This window comes from Arctopsyche grandis, chromosome 13 (genome assembly GCF_051622035.1).
Source record: "Arctopsyche grandis isolate Sample6627 chromosome 13, ASM5162203v2, whole genome shotgun sequence".
NCBI lineage: Eukaryota > Metazoa > Arthropoda > Insecta > Trichoptera > Hydropsychidae > Arctopsyche > Arctopsyche grandis.
Window position 1 is genome coordinate 3,301,364 of NC_135367.1, and position 19,914 is coordinate 3,321,277.

The following is a 19,914-nucleotide window of genomic DNA, read 5'->3' on the forward strand; positions in this document are numbered from 1 at the left end:
TTTTCTTTATTTATATTTCAAATCCTCGACCTTTGCTTGACTCAGTGGGGTTCGTAAGAACTAATTTTAGACTTCTTCGGAATGTGGTCGAATTTAAAGAGCGTATTATAATGTCAAATACATTTGTTTTGTGGCTGGATGTTAGTTAATTGATAGTAAAAGTTCTTCCCCATTGAACTGGTCTTATAATATTCAATTGTCTTCAAAGTACAATATATGACGGCCATTTTTAAATAAGAATGTTTTTTTCATATACATATTAACAACTCAAGTTGATGCTTTGGAATGCAACCTGATCGGGGAATGTTTCTTAATTAGTTGAAAAATAGACAGTTCGCTTAGAACTTTTGACTTCTTCAGATATTACATATGTACATTCCATTCTACATATCAAGATCCATTCATACTGGCACAGCACAAACTGGCCACTGCACATACATTCTATATGGACACATTCATATGTCAGTAGCAGACACGATCTATTCATACCATACAGCAGTAAATGACACCGTAACGCATCAAGCAAAACCGGTTTTCTTTGACCACTGTGGAAATATTCACACACGGCGTGACGTCATAGTAGAGAGTGTACGCGTACTATCATAGTGCGCGTGCGCATGCGCATATGAAAATTTTCAGAAACGTCATATTGTGACAATTTTGACTCGACGCAAGCAATATTGCACCATATCATCGCACTCTGTAATGTATATGTAAGCCGATTTTGCCTTGCACTCGGCCAAACCTTGTCTGAACGTGCGCTGCTGTATAGTATGAATAGAAGTAGTCTTCTGTGTGCCGGGCTGTTGCCTTGCAGTGCCAGATAGTATGAATCAATCCAATTAATTATATGCTCAAAAAACGGCAGCAGAACATTTAGGGCGAAATCACACAGGGATGAACGGCACGTCGTGTGCTCGGCTCCCCGCTTTGGGGGGGGTTCTCCTACATTTCTTCAAATATGGAATACACCGTTATCGATTACTGTCAAGCGAGGATAAATATAAGGATACAATTTTACTGAAGACACTCGATTTTGTGACGGTGTGTGCCAAGAATATGCCACATTTTTTTTGCATGTTTAAAAGTATCTAAAAAAACCATGTGCCGCGTTCCTTCCTGTGTGATTTCGCCCTTACATATGTTTTGGACCATATTTCTTACAATTTGGATACATTTCTTTCTGAAATTAAAACGCTTGCCGACATTCTAAGATTGGTGGTAGAATTCTTCAACGAAGGGATCATTAAGCTCAGCTCCTACATTCAAAAATGCCCAGTTGTTAATGGGATTAAAACGGTTCTTACTTAAAACAATGGCCGTCGTAAATTTGAAGATATGTAATGAATATTGTTTGTTTTCCAAATAAGGTTATATAAAAGTACAAGTATGTTTGATTTTTTTTTTATATTACAAAAACACATCCGTCACAGTTTACAAAAGAAATTTTCATTACAATGTAAAATAAATGCTGGTAGATTACTGTGATCATATTGTCGATCCTTTTAGATATTTTAACATAAGCTACTTAAGGACGGAAAGGGATTCTGTTTGCTTACGACCACTTTCCTGTGCTGGAATGAAATGTAACCTTTGATTTTACCATCATAAATGAGATTGGCCACAATGCACTGTGTTTCATCTAACCCGACGTCTCCCTGTCCCGTAAACTTGAGTGCAGCTTGCAACGAGCTCACAGGTATCTGATGAGTGTTCTCAATCAGGTAAACCTTCCTGAACAGATTGCGATACGCTAATATCTTAATCTTTTCAACGATGAGGTAAATTCCGGCTCTAATGAAGAACGACTGGTGTTTATCCATAACCGTGTCGATTTGTTTCAAATTGCCTTGTTTGACGGCTTCTACGAGCTCCCAAAACTGCAGCAGGTCATACTTTTGCAAGACCTTCCTCGACGGCATAAATCCGAGCAGCATTTTAACAGGCACCAGATAAATCAGAATCAATCTCTTATTCTTGATACTTCTCCTGTGGCAGTTTTCAAACGCAAACGTTAAATACTCGTCGGCAGATTTGTAATCCGAGTCGAACATGGCCTTCCGCCCGACGAAATACCGATATGTGATCTGTTGAGAGATTGAAAAGTGGTCTTTGAACGCTGAAGATTCGATGGCTCTTATTAACGGCTTACACAGATGCAGTTTATTTATGCTGAAGTAAACTTTGAACAGTTGATTTACTAAATTTAACATTCCTAGTCGTTTAGTATCAACGTCCGAAGCGCGATTATCAGCCGCGCAAACTCTAAAACAACCCATCAGACATTCGGCAGCCTTCTCTAGAATACTTCCAGGATTTTGAGACATACCTTCAATGATAATATCAGATTAAAAATGTATGTATAGTACAAACAAATAATAATAGTGAATTAAAAATCAAACCTAAACATTTCTCAGCTTGCTGGGCAACCAATCTTAAATCTAAACACACCGTATACATAAGCGGCAATGACCAATTCTCTTCTTTCTGAAGTTGGAGTAATTTAGTTACAGATGTGGTGCATGCGCTTTGATGATTGTACGCGTCCATGATTTTTTTGTCATTCAATGACTGAAAAAAAGTTATATATAAACAAATAAGATTCTATTTAAGTATATAATTTCAAAATTAACCGTTGAACTTACTTTGAGGCATCTCAAGTGAGATATAACCACTTCATTTAGAGGATTGGAAATATTGTCGTCGATCACATTCTCGACGTTGCTGTTGATGGTTAAATTTCTATTGTAAATGTGATCATCCCGTAGGCTCAATAAACGGGCTAAAATGCTTCCACGTCGTTCGTGAGCTGCTTTTTCAATGCTTTGGCAAAAACCGATGATATTCATTGTTGCAGATTTTGTACATATATAATTGTATTGAAGATCGTATTTTATAGGTTACGTTTATTGGAGATCGGTTTCTGAAGTAAATTAATGAATGAATATGTTAAGTTATTAATTCTTAAATAATTAAACATATTTTCAAACTATTAAAAAATTGCTCACATGAATGATTATTCTATTTACTTATTAGAAGTTTTTATCCAAACAATGTCAACGCATTTGACAGTTCAACGCTTTTTAGCCTGTGCTGCCACATGGAAAAAATCGAGTGTGTCCAACAGTAACCAGACTGATACAAAATGAATGAATACAAGAAAAAATTGACATATGCCTCGTTATACGATATTGGGGTTGGTTCAATACACCCCCCTCTCCTAAAAAAATAATTTTGATATTAAAAATATCTATCGCTGTTTTCGTGCTAGTTTTATATGGGCAGTATAAAATGGGATTTTTTGTGTTTTCTAAAGCTTCCTCTTTACGCTGGGTCAAGAGCATGGTGCTGTTATTCGGGTGACCGTGAAAAAGTCGAAAATATTCGTTTATCATGCATACATATGAAAAACGGTTAGTATATAATAGTAGCGGCTCGTCTATATGGGCTGCGGGGCTGCAGCCTCCCAGTATAGTACAAATGCATGCTATTTTTGTCGTCCATATGGGCTGCAGGGCTGCAGACCTCCCAGCGGAGTACATATACATGCTATTTTTGTCTGCATTTGATCACAGGTATGGTCAACGAGCTATTACATCCCGATTAATCTCTGCAGGCCTCCCTCTATGAATTTTCACGAGCCGCCACTGTATACTATATATATCAGTGGCGTGCGGTAAAAGTCTCTCTCCCCCCGTCGTAAATCCTCACTTAATTTGCGCGAGCAGGATACAACAGGAACAAGAGGGACAGGCTTTTCCTCCCGTATTCTGCGCGCGCACATTAACACGGAACGAAAAAAATGTTCCTCTCGTTCCTGTTGTATCCTGCTCGCGCAAATTAAGTGAGTATGAACCGTTTACCATGCACCATTTTTTTTTTGATCTTTCGACTTAAGATCTTTCGATTTTCGGTCTTTGCCTTCCGATATTTGCGTTTTCTGTAATTTAACATTCTGTCAAATCACGGAGACCGATATATTATATATAAATAGTACCGTTTACCATGCACCCTTTTTTTTATCTTTCGATTTTCGATCTTTGCTTTTTCGACCATTTCACTTTTAGTCCTGTGAGGTAGACCCCTGTTATTCACACGATGATGTTAACCGTCTTGTTCCAATACACACGGTGAGGGTAGTAGTACAAATATAAATACGGTAAAGGTATTATTTTCGTTTAATTATTTCGATTAACGCATTGCGATTGCGTGCACGACAATCGTCGATACTAAAATCGCGAATATCGAATAATCTGGAACTCGAGTTCTCGTTGGTATGATATTTCGTGTGGATAACTCTCGATGGATGGAATTTTCGAGTACCTGACGTTTCGTGATCGAGATTTTAGTGACGTTTGCGAGCTCGCTTTTACGCGAGTACCTGCAAATAGCCAATAATTTACAGATATAGTACTTGCAAATAGCCAATAATTCGCAGATATAGTACCTGTAAATAGCCACAACCTACAAATATTGCAGAATTTTTTATTACATAAATCGTTGTATATTGAGAGGTTGAAGAACACCAAATTAAAAAATAATTAATTTATGAATTAGTCCATGGAGACAACTATGGATTTAGACTTGTACATAAATTTTTACATATTGTACATAAATCAAATTCAGATATTTGTGACATAGCAGGTAGGATGGTTTTGCCATGGTGTTAGGGCATTGATGTATAATATACTACTGTGGCGGCTCGCTTATACGACATGGTCGAGTTTGGTTGCCTTCCTGCGAGTGGGGACCAACTCGGCTGGGTTCGGAGAACCGCTACTCACTCTGCCTTTAGCTGTCATATAATAAACACGTGCATTAACATGCCAGTCGTCTCATTCGTTCATCCCCCATACTACAATAGATCCGCCCTCACGTGTTATACTTGTCTCCCTTTTGGCGCATGCAAAATACATGGCGCATGCACAGTTTCTCTTAGTAGGTAGGTAGGTACCGCTGCGTCGTAGGGAAAAAAACCCAACTTCCCCGGTAGTTAAACCCCCCGCACCCCTCAGTTAGTGAAGACAAGATCTCCGACCAAAATAACACGTCTGGGGCCCATCTAGTGTATTATACATCAATGTGTTAGGGTATTTCAACCATGGTGTTAGGGCGAGTGGGACGTCTGTGTTGGTAATGCACAACTGTTTATTTCGGCAGCCAGGAAAGAAGTGAGTGCTTACCGGCGAAGCACTGGCCAACCGATGGGTTTACGGTCAGTACCTCGGGGTTGCCACACAAAAATGAAATCAGATAAATTGACACAACGTCACAAATATCCAAGTCTGAAAAGTTGAAACATTTATCCTTATAGATCTACTAGTGGTGCTACCCGGCTTCGTTCGGTAAATGGAAATGAAATGAAAAAATCTTCATTCGTTTTTTTATTACATTTTTTTGAATCGAAAATAATTTATATTATTTAACGACTGACCAATCACAAACATCTTTGACCAATCCAGCCAATCAGAAACGACAAATGCGAGTCGCCCATTTAATAATAATTCATGTTGTAAAATTTTCAATATATGTAGTCAAATTATTTAACAAAATTATATTACATTATTATTTCAAAGAGCATGCAAAGTTGTAAATTAGATCTAGGGAAAAATAGAACATTTTTAAAAAAATATTTGTATACATACATTTAGTGTGGGGTTTTTAAATGTTTTACAAACAGAAATTTATGACAAAATAAAAAGGGAAAACAAATATAACGAGCAGCTTTTATCTTATGTGATATCTTTCATGTTCAACAAAGTCAGTTTTTTAGAAAATGATTTAAAACTAATTTGACATTTGCATGCAGAGAGATGTAATAAGAATAGAGATAATTACGAATAAATAATTGTTGTCAATTTAACGCGGTACGTCTCTATAAATACGCTACATCGCACGGAATACAATCGGATCAATAAAATGTATCCCATGTTGTTTATTGTGTGTTTTTGAATGCATTGTGCAATTTTACCGATGCTTGCCCATCTTGCTAGTAATATAAACAAACAGAGAAGTTTTTATCGGACATACGTCGAGCACTAAGCGTCGAATACGACTGATGCTAAAATTATTTAGATCTGTCCGTGGACAGAATGTCACTTGACAACAATATAACACCTAAAGCCACTTCTATTAATATTACATTTCTCTGTTTGCATGACTTTTGTCTAGCATGGTGAATTACTGAATACCTGATTATAATTTCTTGTAAGCGATTTTAAACGGCTTTGAACGACTTTTCCCCAGAATGAGATCTCATATGTTTTGTAAGGTCAGATTTTTCAAAGAATGGTTTTAAGCAAACATCACATATGTGTGATTTTTCTCCAGTGTGACGCTTTTCGTGACTCACGAGATGATGTTTGTGAGCAAATGATTTCAAACACATATTACATTTGTACGGCATTTCCCCGGTATGGTATCTTTCATGTCTGATCAGAACGTACTTGTGAGCAAATTCTTTAAAACAAAAATTACACTTGAACATCTTTTCTCCAGAATGAATTTTTTTATGTACGCCAAGGGCAGCCTTTTGACGGAATGATTTTAAACAGATAGTACATTGATATGGTTTTTCTCCAGTATGAGTTGTATTGTGTATATCGAGGTGGGCTTTTTCGGCGAAAAATTTCAAACAAATCACACACTGGTATGGTTTTAGGCCAGTGTGAGTTTTCATGTGTCTCACGAGAGAAACTTTTCGAGCAAAGTATCTGAAACAAATATCACACTGATATGATTTTTCTCCAGTGTGAGTTTTATTGTGTATCGTAAGGTGAGACTTTTGAGCGAACGATTTAGAACAAATATCACATTTGTATGGTTTTAAACCAGTATGAACTTTGGCGTGTAACGTAAGGTAGGATTTTCGATTGAATGCTTTCAAACAAATGTCACATTTGTATAATTTTGACCTTGTATGATTTTTCATGTGTGGAATGAGATAAACTTTAAGCGCAAAAGATTTGTAACAAATATCACAGTTGTATAGTTTTTCCATATTGTGAATATTTCTGTGTGCTCCGAGTCCAGATTTTCGATTGAATGATTTGAAACAAATATCACATTTGTATGGTTTTTCTCCAGTATGAGTTGTTTTATGTCTAGCAAGGTCAGATTTTCGTGAGAATGATTTGAAACAAATGTCACATTGATATGGCTTTTCCCCAGTATGAATTACTGCGTGTTTCGCAAACTGAGATTTTTGAGCGAACGATTTTAAACAGATGTTACATTCGTACGATTTCAACCGGGTGTGAGTTTTTTTGTGTTTCGCAACTTGGTATTTTCGAGAGAACGATTTCAAACAAACGTCACAGTTGAATGGTTTTAACCCCATATGAATTTTAATGTGTCTTAAAATATAAACCTTTCGAGCGAATGATTTCAAACAAATATCACATTGATACGGTTTTTCGGCGGCATGTTTTTTTTTGTGTACTGTGAGGTGAGTTTTTTGAGCGAATGATTTCAAGCAAATGTTACATTTGTACGATTTTAATCTGTGAGTTGTTTCGTGTATTAAAAAGCTTGATTTTTTAGTGAAAGATTTCAAGCAAATGTCGCAATTATATGGTTTCAATTCAGTATGATTTTTAATGTGTCCAATGAGATGAATTTTTTGACCATATGTTTTGAGACAAATATCACATTTATATAACTTTTCCATAGTATGAGTAGTTTTATGTGTCCTGAGGTTAGCTCTTTGATGAAACGATTTTAAACAAATATCACATTTGAAAAGTTTTTTGTTTGAATTGTGATTGTACAAAGTCATCTTTCCTTTGCATATCTGTAAAATAAAACGAATGTTAATAACTTAAATGTGCGTAGTATTTTGACAAGGCTGCTAGACATGATTTTACCGGTAAATTTATATTTCCAATTGAACGGATTTTTGGCTTAGAATCGGTTTGTGCTGCGGTGTTCAATTCCCATTCATTTATCTCGTCATTACGAGGGGCTTTGTAAACATTTGCTGGCGAACGAACAACAAACTCATTTTCCCATATTAAATCTTCCAGTAGAACTTCTTCCTGTTTGATATTCGCAGGCTTGTTTAACTTCATTTTCGAAATTTCGTCACTTCGGAGACAAACTTTTCGAAAACTGATGAGCGATTCCAGATTGCTGTTACAAGAACGACATATCGTATCTGGCAATCTGTCATCTTTCTTAACCTGAAAATGAGAAAGATGATAATGAATTCAGATGGAAATAGGTACACACACACAACCGTACATATACACAATTGAAATAGTCGACGTGAACGTTTTTTGACGTTTAATGCTGCTGTGGAAATATTCAATATTCGTCCAAAAGTATTATCGACTAACAGACGGTCATAGAGGAAGAATCCCTACATCTACTTAATTTATAGCTTATTAGAAACTACATATATTATGACTAAGGTAATAAAACATAAAAAAAAACCGTCACCATACGTTTGTATAAATATATATAAAGCGCATGAATCAGATTCATAGGGTAAAACGTAAAGGGTTAACGACCTGTAACTGACAGCAGGATGAAATGCTGTGTGCCAAATGTGGATGAGAATCTTCATGAATGAAGACGAAAGACTCCGCTGGAGCAAAACACAAGCAGAGTCTGCACTGCATTGGAAATTCTATTAATAAATCGACGACTGATGTCTCAGAACTGTCAAATGTCAAATTGACAACTGCTTCAGTTCTTGTCTTCGTGAGATTTGGTCACGGAACACATATTTTTTGGCTATAGCTCAATATGTATTATTAATAATTACATAAATAAAATGGTAAACGGATTATTCCGCAAAAAGCGATCTCGCACACGTCACTAAAATAAGGTGACCATTTTTTCCAAATTCAAAACCAGGATATTTTTTTTATAGGATATATTTTTTAAATACTTCCAACTATTTAAAACGAAAATTAAAGAATCATGGACGCTGTAACGAACGGTTTTACGCGCGCTTATCTGATCTCGCGGTGGGAGGTCCAGAGGACGTTTACGTCGTTCTTCTTCCAAGGGTCGGGTTATATGGAAACGTGGACTAACCTTGGGATACAGTTTATATAGTCGGGGAGGCTCCTGACTGCAAATCGTCTCGTTGATAACAGCTTCCTCGTGGTCGGGTCCTCTCACAGCTGATGTTTCTCCAGAAACGGCGTGAGGAATACAGGGGACGTTGTGCTGGAACTCAGGGGAGGGAGTGATGCTGCACTCGACCTCACAGCGGTTCTTCAGCAAGATGGTGGATCTCTGGGCCCCGTCTCCCCCTGGAGACGTGCACAGGAGAGATCTTTCTTCCTCGGTGGATGGCGGGTGAGAGACTCGCTCTCGAGGCGCTCGAGAGGAGCATGGTGTTGGCGCGGTAAAGTCACTGGTGCCACCCTAAATATTACTACCGCGACCAACTGAAGGGACACTCGGGAGAACGTCGCGTTACAACGCTGATTTATGCAAAAAAATGAATTCATTTTCTTGAATGCTCTTATTGAATTCTACACAAGACTGGTTAAAATTGGGTTCTACACAAGACTGGCTTAAAAAAAGTAATTAGCAAACATTTTAAGGTTTCAACATTCAATTTCGTTGTATCACTGGACAGGTTCGGTGATTACTAGTCAAATGTGAACCGGTCACAAGGCAACCGGTCGCTCTAGATCGGTCACACGTGATCACCCATCACACTAAAACTGGTCACACCCTAAAACTAATAAGGGCTAATGTTACCAGCTGATGGGACGGTTGGGAGAACGTCACGTTACACGGTTAATTTTTGATTTAAGGATAAAAATCGATTGAAATTTTGTATCGTTGACTAAACCACGCAAAATGGCAAAGTTTCAAAACGATCGGAATACTGTAGGAATTTTAGCTCATTCGTTTGCGAAAGCAAACATCAAAGAGCCATATAAAATGATTTTGGATTTTGGTCACCTATAATCTATATGATATAATTTTGATTCGGTGATTATTCCGCAAAAAACGATCTCGCGCACGTCACTAAAATCTTTGTTTGATATAATAGTTTGCAAAAATGATTCTTACTTTCATATTGCGGGATAACTTTCCAGCAGTCACTATTATTAGACCAAATCTGCAGAAGCCCTCGCAACATTAACATCACCTCGTTTGAGTTACCATAAAAGTGAGTTTTATGATAAAACTCACCAAAGACCCATTTATGTCCATCATTGTCACTCCCTTGAAACAAACCATGAGTCTACCAATAGGAAAATATATTGTAACCATTTAATACTGTATAACCTTTCGAATTGTTGTATACAATCAGGCAATGTGCTGAAATGGAGGACGAGCAATTAAAAGAAAATTTTTGATCATTAGAAAAGTTCAAAAGAGAAATTCAACTCTAAACTCTGAAGAATTATTTCCAAATATATCATAATTAAATATTTCAAAATCAAAACTTTGAACTACCGACGATTGGGCAAGGGCTGAAAAAAAATTAAAGGTTTGGCAGTAATTTCAATACAAAATGAAATTGCTTGATTTCTCAATATTGATTTTTTGCGAAATAATTTCGATAAAATAAAAGCAGGACGAATCAATTTTCAACTATTTATTTTTTATAAATTAGCATATATATTAACAAATTTTTGCTAGTTGTGTATTTTTTTGTTGTTGTATTGTATTGCGAAAATTAACCCATTAGTCGCATTGGTTGGTGTAAGAGCGAATAACATAATTCAAAAATTTTAAAATCAGAGTCAGAGTCAGAAAATGTCCAAATCTAAGTTGATTTTATTAACAACTCACAGACCTAGTTTTGACTTGGCTGAAAAGATTATTTTTTATGGTATTCAATGTGTTTAATTAGAGAAACTTTCCGAGCAAAGGATTTCAAACAAATATTTCATTGATGATACGACGGTAATGAATCACATTTTTTACCGATTTACCGGTAATTTGCATGCCATATTTCTGATGTGTGTCTTAAGGCTGTCTTTTAGACCAAACGATTTTAAGCATATTTCACATTTGTGTGGTTTTAATCCAGTGTGAATTTTTCTGTGCTTTGAAAGGGAACATTTAGTAGAGTACGATTTTAAGCAAATGTCACATTGGTTTGGCTTTTCTCCAGCATGAGTTTTTTTGTGTGCTGCAAGGTAAGATTTATCATTGAACGATTTCGAACAAATATCACATTGATATGATTTTAACTTAGTATGAGATTGTATGTGTCTAACGAGGGAAACTTTTCGACCAAAGGATTTCAAGCAAATATCACATTGGAATGGTTTTTCTCCAGTATGAGTTGTTTTGTGCATTAAAAGAGTAGATAGATTAGAGAATAATTTCAAACAAATATCACATTGATATGGTTTTTCCCCAGTATGAGTTCTGATGTGGGTCGTAAGGCTGGATTTTAGACCAAACGATTTTAAACAAATTTCACATTTGTGTGGTTTTAATCCAGCATGAATTTTTCTGTGTTTTGTAAGGGAATGTTTAGCAGCGAACGATTTTAAACAAATGTCACATTGGTATGGTTTTTCCCCGGAATGGGTTCTTTGGTGTATCGTGAGACTGGATGACTGACTAAACGATTTTAAACAAATTTTACATTTGTGTGGTTTTTCACCAGTATGAGTTAATATGTGTAATGCATGGTGAGATTTATTAGCAAACGATTTCAAGCAAATATCACATTGGTATGGTTTTAGCATAGGATGAGTTGTTTCGGGCAATGCAAGGTAAGGTAAGGTAATTTGGTATGGTTTTAACTTAGTATGCGATTTTATGTGTCTAACAATAGAAATTTTTCGAGCAAAGAATTTCAAGCAAATATCACATTGGTATGGTTTTTCCCCAGTATGAGTTGGTTTGTGCAATGCTAGGTGTGATTTATTAGCGAAACATTTCAAGCAAATATCACATTGATATGGTTTTTCTCCAGTATGAATATTTGTGTGTCTTGTAAGGTGAGCTTTTGACAGAAACGATTTTAAACAAATGTCACATTGGTATGGTTTTTCTCCAGTATGAGTTGTTTTGTGTGTTGTCAGGTGAGATTTATTATTGAACCATTTCGAACAAATATCACATTGGTATGGTTTTTCCCCACTATGTGTTCTTTTGTGTTTCGTAAGGCCATCTTTTACACCAAACGATTTTAAACAAATTTCACATTGATGTGGTTTAAATCCAGTATGAGCTCTCCAGTGCGTTCCAAGGTGAGATTTCATAGCGAAACGTTTCAAACAAATATCACATTGGTATGGTTTTTCTCCAGTATGAATTCTTCTGTGTACCCTAAAATGTGATCCTTGTGTAAACGATTTTGAACAAAAGTCACATTTAAAAAGTGTCTTTGCTCTGCATGTCTGTAAAATAAAACGAATGTTAATAATTTAAATGTGTGTAGTACATATCTTGATAAGGCTGCTAGACATAATTTTACCTGTGGGTTTATATTTTTAATTGCATGGATTTGGGGAATAGAATCGGTTTGTGCTGAGGTACTCAATTCCCATTCATTTAGCTCGTCATTAACAGGAGCGTTGTAAACGTTTGCTGGCGAACGAACATCAGACTCATTTTCCCATATTAAATCTTCCAGTAGAACTTCTTCCTGTTTGATATTCACAGACTCTTTTAACTTCATTTTCGAAATTTCGTCACTTCGAAGACAAACTTTTCGAAAACTGATGAGCAATTCCAGATTGGTGTTACATGAACGACAAATAGTATCTGGCAATCCGTCACCTTTCTTGACCTGCAAATGAGAAATTAATACGATGAATTCAAATGGAAATGGGTACACATATTTATATTCGGTCTATGTATTCTCATATAAACACGTTTTATGGCTTGTTAGAAACTCTCCATTGCGGTTACGGTAAAATATCATGAAAGTGCTCCCACACATTTGTATAAATTTAAATTAAACACGTGAATCAGACTCAAGGGTTTCATTATACATGAAGGATGAACGACCTGCAGCTGGCAGCAGGACGAAATTCGCTTCGCCAAAGGTTCGAGAGGATCTTCGTGGATGGAGACGAAAGCCTCGGCTGGAGCAGAGCACAAACAAAGTCTGCACTGCATTGGGAACTCCATTGCGCAAAACAATAAATAGCGATTGATGTCGACTGGGAACTGTCAAATGTCAAAATTGACAACACTGCTTTTAGCTCAGGAACACTTGCTTAGTGACATTTGGTCTAAATCATACACATTTTTCGTCTATAGCTGAATACGGCTAACGGTGGGTTAATAATAAATCAACACAACCAATAAATTGATAAATGCATGATACTAAAAAAATATTCAAACTTAGTTAAATGTATTTATGGGGACTAGTCTAGTTGTGAAGGTCTTCTTCACCACCAGTCCGCCATGTATTATAGACAGGTTCGTCTGTGTTCGGTATTAAATACAGCTATGTTGAATATGGTATTTATTTGGTAGTAACACGTATACACAAGTATGATTAATTGTTGGCAAAAGTATGTCGTTCAGCGGTCTCTGGATATGGTAGAGTGTCGCTGGCTCGGCATTCAGCTATGTTCAGAAGGTCTCTGGATACGGCAGTGTGTTGCTGGCTCGTCCGGCTGGTTGATCTTCCAAGTCCGCGTAGTGTAGTGGTGGCTGGTCAGGAGCTGTATGTTGACTGGTCTGCTGCTGTGTGTCGACGCTTGCTGCTGTGGGTCGACTGGCGTTGTTTGGGTTGTACCTCCTTTTATAGTGTTTCTGGCATCACCTGATCGATGGTGGGGTTGTTGATGCGTAAGCGAGGAATTTGCTTTTGTCGAGGGGTAGAATTTTCTGGAATGATTGGCGCCGTTCCGCTCGATGTAGTTTAATGGTGGCGGCGTGTTTCGACCGTTTTGGTTCCACTCGACTGGTAGGGGCGTTCCGCTTGAGTTTAATATAATGGCTGCAGGTGTGCGTCATCTTGTTTACGTGTGTGAGTTCTGCAAGGAATGTGGTTTGTTGTTGCGGAATATTCTCGAATGTTTCGATGACGATGACGATGACGAGATTCCTACATATTCAATGTGGCTTGGGGCCCCCGAATTTTGGTGGACTCGATATGGGCTTTTTCTACCAAAATTTATAACTTACAAATTATAATCACCAGGACCGCACCTACCATATTACTAAGCCCGCTTTAAAGGTAAAGGAATTTGACCCTTAAAGCCCTCAACATGAGGCCACCCCCCCTCCCAACGAATACAGTCTAAGAGACCCTTTCGTCGGAGAACGAGACGGTTGTTAATGAATATCGCACAAGAACAACCGCACATCACTGTTCTATTAAAAAAAACCACACTGTACATAACAAAGTACAAAATAAACAACAACGCATGAACACATAAAGCGCGCATGCGTTAGGAAACAATACCTGAAATGTGCCGTGCGAATGCACGCACACTTCAAGTAAATACATGTATGTTTATACGTGCATAAACACGCACACACACACACACACATACACAAACCACAAAACCATACACACACCTAAACAGCAAACGCACACTCACACACACACACACACATTCACAGAATAAAAATAATAATAATAAATAAATAAAAATGAACTCATAAATGCTTATGCAATCAAGTGGAGTAGTAGCATCCAGGGGAACACAGCTTCCCAAAGCATTCCGCGAACTTTTCAAAAGCTCTAAACGATGCTTTATTCATTATTAGATCCCCGTGATGCCGCCTACCATATGTACAAATGTGTGCAACTCGCACAGGCGGCTGAAATATTGTAGGAATATGGCACAACTTGTACAATGGTTGTGTTTCGACCGTACCCGGCCTATGGAACCTCAGTTGAATATAACAGAGAATATTGTTGCGTAGCGGTGGGTGGAGGATCCAAGTAAAAGGCCAAAGTCGTGTCACAGCATTTAAGGTCTGTTCATACCTATCCAGCACGACCCGAATCCTACAAGTACGAACAGTATTCTTTAGTACATTCTATATGGACGCGCATGAATGCATAAATGCACATGCGCGAATGGAGTGTGAATACTTTCATATAATGTACCATAGAATACTATCCGCACTTGCAGGATACGGGTCGTGCTGGATAGGTATGAAAATACCTTTATTGGTGATTAAGGAGATCCACGTACCGCCAGTGCTCCGTCCAGAATGTCTGGATATGGTCTAAGTACCTTCTTATAAAGGACAGGTTACTCAGGACATCTTCGACGTCCTGTTACTTTCCCATTGTTTAGTCACATACTCGGATATGCAGTCCCACGCTTTTGCGTGGTCAGTTCTAAGAACTCCATGGGAATGCGACCAAGTGCCTTTACCGCCGCTAAGTGCAATCGGGGTCTCTCATTATTAGTCGACTTGCATTTAAGCCTGGAGATAATCCTCGAAACCAATTATAACGGCGGCTCCTTTTAGCACACGCTACAATATTTATTTTTGTTCAGTTGATAGAAGTTTTTGCTAGTAGAGAATATTCGCGGCGAAGAAGGCCAGTTGCCTGCTTATTCGACGCCAGTTGCAGTGCAACCAGCTCCTTCGGTGAAGGAGCTGGTTGAATTGCCGTCTGTGGATGCTGCGTTGGTTTATATATGGGCAAGGTCATGTCATCTTGCTCTCGTGGGTTCCTCTGGGCTCAAGGGCATCCTTTGTGTGGCTGCGCCTCAATGTCACTTGATGGTTGTTTATCTGAAGTATGTCGAATCGTCTTTGTCGGTGGTTTAGATATGGGTAAGGTGATGTCATCTTGTTCTCAAGGATTCCTCCATGCTCAAGGGTACCATTCGTGTGGCTGCGCCTCCAGGTTGCTTGATAGTTGTTAATCTGGATCGAGTCGAATCGTCTTTGTCGGTGAGCTGGACGAGGTATTTCGGCCAAGGCTGACTCTACATGATCGCGTGGCTTGTGTTTTATGGGGTAATAAAAAAGATTATGGTTTTTTGGTTGATCCTTTGAACCTATGGGGAGCAGGCGAATGATTGAAAAATGGTGAACGATTTCGAGCAAATATCACATCGATATGGTTATTCCCCATTATGAGTTCTGACTAGGGCATGCATTACCGGTAATGAAATCCAAATTTCATTACCGAATTAACAGTAAATAATTTTGGAATTCCCGGTAATTTCGGTAAGGAAAAAAATTCTTTCTTATTAAATAATATTTTCGATCTATGGTATTATATGATGATAATTGCAATGAACAGGTTCGATACGTTTTTGTTAAGTTCATTCGTGAAACAATTACTGAACATTCGATTGAAGACGGGACAAAAATGGACAGGGAAGATTGAGGCAAAAATTAAGTTTTTCATATTTTAACTGAATAAGTTGAAATGTATTCGAATGTTATAAACATTCAACACTCATAACAAAAGCAATCCCTAAGAGCTTTCATTATTATTGTACTCAAAAACTCTTTGGAATAGCTTACTTGCAATATTGGAACGATTTGATACAAGAAAGAGTATAGATCTGAATTTTGTAAGGATAAACTTGATTTACTCACAAAAATAATCAAAGCGTTGCTGCCGATTAAATAATATGTGGAATCTCTGTCAGCTAGATGAAATTTGTTTTGTTCAGATATTACTGTATAGTTTATTGTGGATGAACTGTTGAAGCAAAATACTGCACTAAGCAATGGATTCAAAATAACAATAATTTAATTTTTAGGGGCTCATTTAGATTCCTCTTCTGAAAGAGTATTATATATTATACAAATAATTTGTGCAAAATAAATCTTTAGTTGATTTATTAATTTTTATTTCAACTTTATTTTTTTATATAATCACATGTATAAAAACCTTTTGAATTTAATAATAAATGTTGTCAATATCAAATGAATGCTTTACAAGTTTATTTTTATATCAAAATATAATATAATGCCTTAATATAAACTTTTTGGTACTCTAATAATTGTCGGTAAATTACCAGCACACCGGCAATGACTCATATTTTTGTTTCGATTTACCGGTAATGCCATTTTCCGGTCATTTGCATGCCCTATTTACGATGTGTGTCTTAAGGCTGGATTTTATCCCAAACGATTTTAAGCAAATGTCACATTGGTATGGTTTTTCTCTAGCATGAGTTTTTTTGTGTGTTGTGAGGTAAGATTTATTATTGAACGATTTCGAACAAATATCACATTGGTATGGTTTTTCGCCACTATGACTTCTGATGTGTGTCGCAAGGCTTGACGACTGACTAAACGATTTTAAACAAATTTTACATTTATGTGGTTTTAATCCAGTATGAATTTTTCTGTGCTTTGTAAGGGAATCTTTTGTAGCGAACGATTTTAAACAAATGTCACATTGGTATGGTTTCTCCCCGGTATGAGTTCTTTGGTGTATCTTAAGGCTGGATGACTGACTAAACGATTTTAAACAAATTTTACATTTGTGTGGTTTTAATCCAGTATGAATTTTTCTGTGCTTTGTAAGGGTATCTATAGTAGCGAACGATTTTAAACAAATATCACATTGGTATGGTTTTTCCCCGGTATGAGTTCTTTGATGTATCTTAAGACTGGATGACTGACTAAACGATTTTAAACAAATTTTACATATGTGGGGTTTTTCACCAGTATGAGTTAATATGTGCATTGCAAGGTGAGATTTAGTAGCAGATGATTTCAAGCAAATATCACATTGGTATGGTTTTTCTTCAGAATGAAGTATTTTGTGTCTTGTAAGGTTAGATTTTCGCATATACGATTTCATACAAATGTCACATTGGAATCGTTTTATCTCACTATGAATTCTTTTGTGTATTGTAAGGTCATTTTTTACACCAAACCATTTTGGTTTGAACCGAGTATGAGTTAATATGTGCGTTGCCAGGTCATATTTCACAGCGAAACGTTTCAAGCAATTGTCACATTGATATGGTTTTTCTCCAGTATGAATTTTTTCGTGTCTTGTAAGGTGAGCTTTACTCGTATACGATTTCATACAAATGTCACATTGGTATGGTTTTATCTCACTATGAATTCTTTTGTGTATCGTAAGGTCGTTTTTTAGACCAAACCTTTTAAAACAAATTTCACATTTGTGTGGTTTACGGTCAGTATGACTTCTCCAGTGCCTTCCAAGGTCATATTTCTTAGCGAAACGTTTCGAGCAAATATCACATTGGTATGGTTTTTCCCCAGTATGATTTAATATGTGCATTGCAAGGTAAGATTTAGTAGTGAAAAATTTCAAGCAAATATCACATCGATGTGGTTTCAACATAGCATGAGATTTTAGGTGTCGAGAGCGAGAGCATTTGTCAGAAAAGAATTTCAGGCAAATATCACAATGGTATAGTTTTTCTCCATGAGTTTTTTTGTGTTTTGTAAGGCGAGATTTTTGCGAAAACCATTTTAAACAAATGTCACATTTAAAAAGTGTCTTTGCTCCACATATCTGCAAAAATAACACGAATTTTAGTAATCGAAATGTGTGTAGTATCTTGATAAGGCCGCTAGATAATATTACCTGTGAGTTTATATTTTCAGTTGAATGGATTTGGGGACTAGAGTCGGTTCGTGCTGAAGTACTCAATTCCCATTCATTCAGCTCGTCATTAACGGTGGCGTTGCAGACGTTTCCTGGCGAACGAACATCAATCTCATTTTCCCATATTAAATCTTCCAGAAGAACTTCTTCCTGTTTGATATTCACAGACTCGTTTAACTTCATTTTCGAAATGTCGTCACTTTGAAGACAAACTTTTCGAAAACAGTTGAGCAATTCCAGATTGGTGTTACATGAACGACAAAGAGTATCTGGCAATCCATCCCCCTTCTTGACCTGAAAATGAGTAAGGAAGAAGATGAATTTAGATGGAAATAGGTACATACATATTTATATTCAGTTTCTATATTCTCATATCTACTCGTTTTATGCCTAGTTAGAATCTCTCCATTGCGGTTACGGTGAAAAATCATGAAACCGCTACCATACGTTTGTATAAATTTTCATTTAACACGTGAATAAGACTCAAGGGCTTCAATATAAAGGGTGAACGACCTGCAGCTGACAGCAGGACGAAATGCGCTTCGCCAAAGGTTCGAGAGGATTTCCATGGATGGAGACGAAAGCTTCGGCTGGAGCAGAACACAAGCAAAGTCTGCACTGCATTGGGAACTCCATGAACTCCATCGCGCAAAACAATAAGTAGCGATTGATATCGATTGAGAACTGTCAAATACCAAAATTTGGAAACAAACGTGACGCCAGGCAAGCGTCCGTTGCTTAGTGACATTTGGTCTAAATCATATACATTTTTCATCTATAGCTGAATATGGCTAACGGTGGGTTCATAATTTATTTATTTAATAGTTTTGAACCATTGTGGCATTACAGGAAGAACCTAATGCGCCACAATGGCCTACATTTGAAAAAGATATAAAAACAAGTAAACTGTAAATAAAGGAAAAAAGCAAAAGCAGAAAACATGGTAAAATAAAATAAAAAAAAAAGTAACAAAAGGAAAATAATACATCATTCAGAGAGAAAAAAAATAACAAAAGTGTAAAAATTAAAAATAAAATCCATAAATCCCATTCTTTGTTTACACTGAACAAAATTAAAATAGTATATAATAATATACAAAGGAGAAAGAAAAAGTAAAATAATATAAATAAAAATAAAATCACAGCGAGGCCCAAATGGAAGAGAGTAGATTAAGATTCCACTCATTCAAATTAAGAAAGTAATGATGAGCGCAGATTACCAGATAAATATGCTAAAATAATATCCGATAATCTACGTTCCCCAAGGTGGAAAATATCACATTCAGGGACAGCAGCAACGATTTCATTGAGAAGTCGAATAGCTCTTGGAATAGGAGCCATTCGAAAAAGAACTGTGCGAGCAGCAGGTACAACCATCAAATGATGATGTCTACCACGAACATAATTATTAGGGACATAAAGTCCCAACTGTTCCAGCAATAA

The 19,914-nt window shown here is 36.9% G+C and overlaps 4 protein-coding genes across 6 annotated transcripts; all 4 read right to left on the reverse strand.

The window, feature by feature from the left end:
- Nucleotides 1-18: 18 nt before the first annotated feature.
- Nucleotides 19-4,337, reverse strand: PCID2 (PCI domain-containing protein 2). Of its 2 annotated transcripts, none has more exons than XM_077443893.1 (4): nt 3,009-4,337; nt 2,646-2,923; nt 2,403-2,571; nt 19-2,329 (listed from the first exon to the last, which is right to left on the reverse strand). In XM_077443893.1, exons 2-4 carry the CDS (start codon nt 2,847-2,849, stop codon nt 1,515-1,517), a joined length of 1,188 nt encoding a protein of 395 aa, XP_077300019.1. In that variant the 5' UTR covers nt 2,850-2,923; nt 3,009-4,337; the 3' UTR covers nt 19-1,514. The 2 variants fall into 2 exon arrangements, with proteins under 2 accessions (XP_077300019.1, XP_077300020.1); XM_077443894.1 differs by having other exon boundaries at nt 25-2,329; nt 2,409-2,571; nt 3,009-3,092.
- A 1,030-nt stretch (nt 4,338-5,367) lies between these two features.
- Nucleotides 5,368-8,710, reverse strand: LOC143920886 (uncharacterized). Its single transcript, XM_077443895.1, has 3 exons — nt 8,511-8,710; nt 7,866-8,180; nt 5,368-7,792 (listed from the first exon to the last, which is right to left on the reverse strand). Exons 1-3 carry the CDS (start codon nt 8,619-8,621, stop codon nt 6,218-6,220), a joined length of 2,001 nt encoding a protein of 666 aa, XP_077300021.1. The 5' UTR covers nt 8,622-8,710; the 3' UTR covers nt 5,368-6,217.
- A 1,534-nt stretch (nt 8,711-10,244) lies between these two features.
- On the reverse strand, nt 10,245-13,184 carry LOC143921453 (uncharacterized). The gene is made up of 3 exons (XM_077444771.1): nt 12,949-13,184; nt 12,413-12,727; nt 10,245-12,335 (listed from the first exon to the last, which is right to left on the reverse strand). Exons 1-3 carry the CDS (start codon nt 13,069-13,071, stop codon nt 10,899-10,901), a joined length of 1,875 nt encoding a protein of 624 aa, XP_077300897.1. The 5' UTR covers nt 13,072-13,184; the 3' UTR covers nt 10,245-10,898.
- A 3,510-nt stretch (nt 13,185-16,694) lies between these two features.
- On the reverse strand, nt 16,695-19,227 carry LOC143921454 (uncharacterized). Of its 2 annotated transcripts, none has more exons than XM_077444772.1 (3): nt 18,986-19,227; nt 18,452-18,766; nt 16,695-18,379 (listed from the first exon to the last, which is right to left on the reverse strand). In XM_077444772.1, exons 1-3 carry the CDS (start codon nt 19,115-19,117, stop codon nt 16,958-16,960), a joined length of 1,869 nt encoding a protein of 622 aa, XP_077300898.1. In that variant the 5' UTR covers nt 19,118-19,227; the 3' UTR covers nt 16,695-16,957. The 2 variants fall into 2 exon arrangements, with proteins under 2 accessions (XP_077300898.1, XP_077300899.1); XM_077444773.1 differs by having other exon boundaries at nt 18,852-19,227.
- Between the last annotated feature and the right edge of the window lie 687 nt (nt 19,228-19,914).

Coding starts and splice junctions, on each gene's coding strand:
- LOC143920886 (XM_077443895.1), bottom strand. CDS start 8,621: ATGCAGTGCAGACTCTGCTTGTGTTTTGCTCCAGCGGAGTCTTTCGTC. Junction 8,181..8,510: donor CATCCTGCTGTCAGTTACAG/GTCGTTAACCCT, acceptor TCTCATTTTCAG/GTTAAGAAAGATGACAGATT. Junction 7,793..7,865: donor TTGGAAATATAAATTTACCG/GTAAAATCATGT, acceptor TTTATTTTACAG/ATATGCAAAGGAAAGATGAC.
- LOC143921454 (XM_077444772.1), bottom strand. CDS start 19,117: ATGGAGTTCATGGAGTTCCCAATGCAGTGCAGACTTTGCTTGTGTTCT. Junction 18,767..18,985: donor CGTCCTGCTGTCAGCTGCAG/GTCGTTCACCCT, acceptor ACTCATTTTCAG/GTCAAGAAGGGGGATGGATT. Junction 18,380..18,451: donor CTGAAAATATAAACTCACAG/GTAATATTATCT, acceptor TTATTTTTGCAG/ATATGTGGAGCAAAGACACT.
- PCID2 (XM_077443893.1), bottom strand. CDS start 2,849: ATGAATATCATCGGTTTTTGCCAAAGCATTGAAAAAGCAGCTCACGAA. Junction 2,572..2,645: donor CTCACTTGAGATGCCTCAAA/GTAAGTTCAACG, acceptor ACTTTTTTTCAG/TCATTGAATGACAAAAAAAT. Junction 2,330..2,402: donor GCAAGCTGAGAAATGTTTAG/GTTTGATTTTTA, acceptor TTATCATTGAAG/GTATGTCTCAAAATCCTGGA.
- LOC143921453 (XM_077444771.1), bottom strand. CDS start 13,071: ATGGAGTTCCCAATGCAGTGCAGACTTTGTTTGTGCTCTGCTCCAGCC. Junction 12,728..12,948: donor CGTCCTGCTGCCAGCTGCAG/GTCGTTCATCCT, acceptor TCTCATTTGCAG/GTCAAGAAAGGTGACGGATT. Junction 12,336..12,412: donor TTAAAAATATAAACCCACAG/GTAAAATTATGT, acceptor TTTATTTTACAG/ACATGCAGAGCAAAGACACT.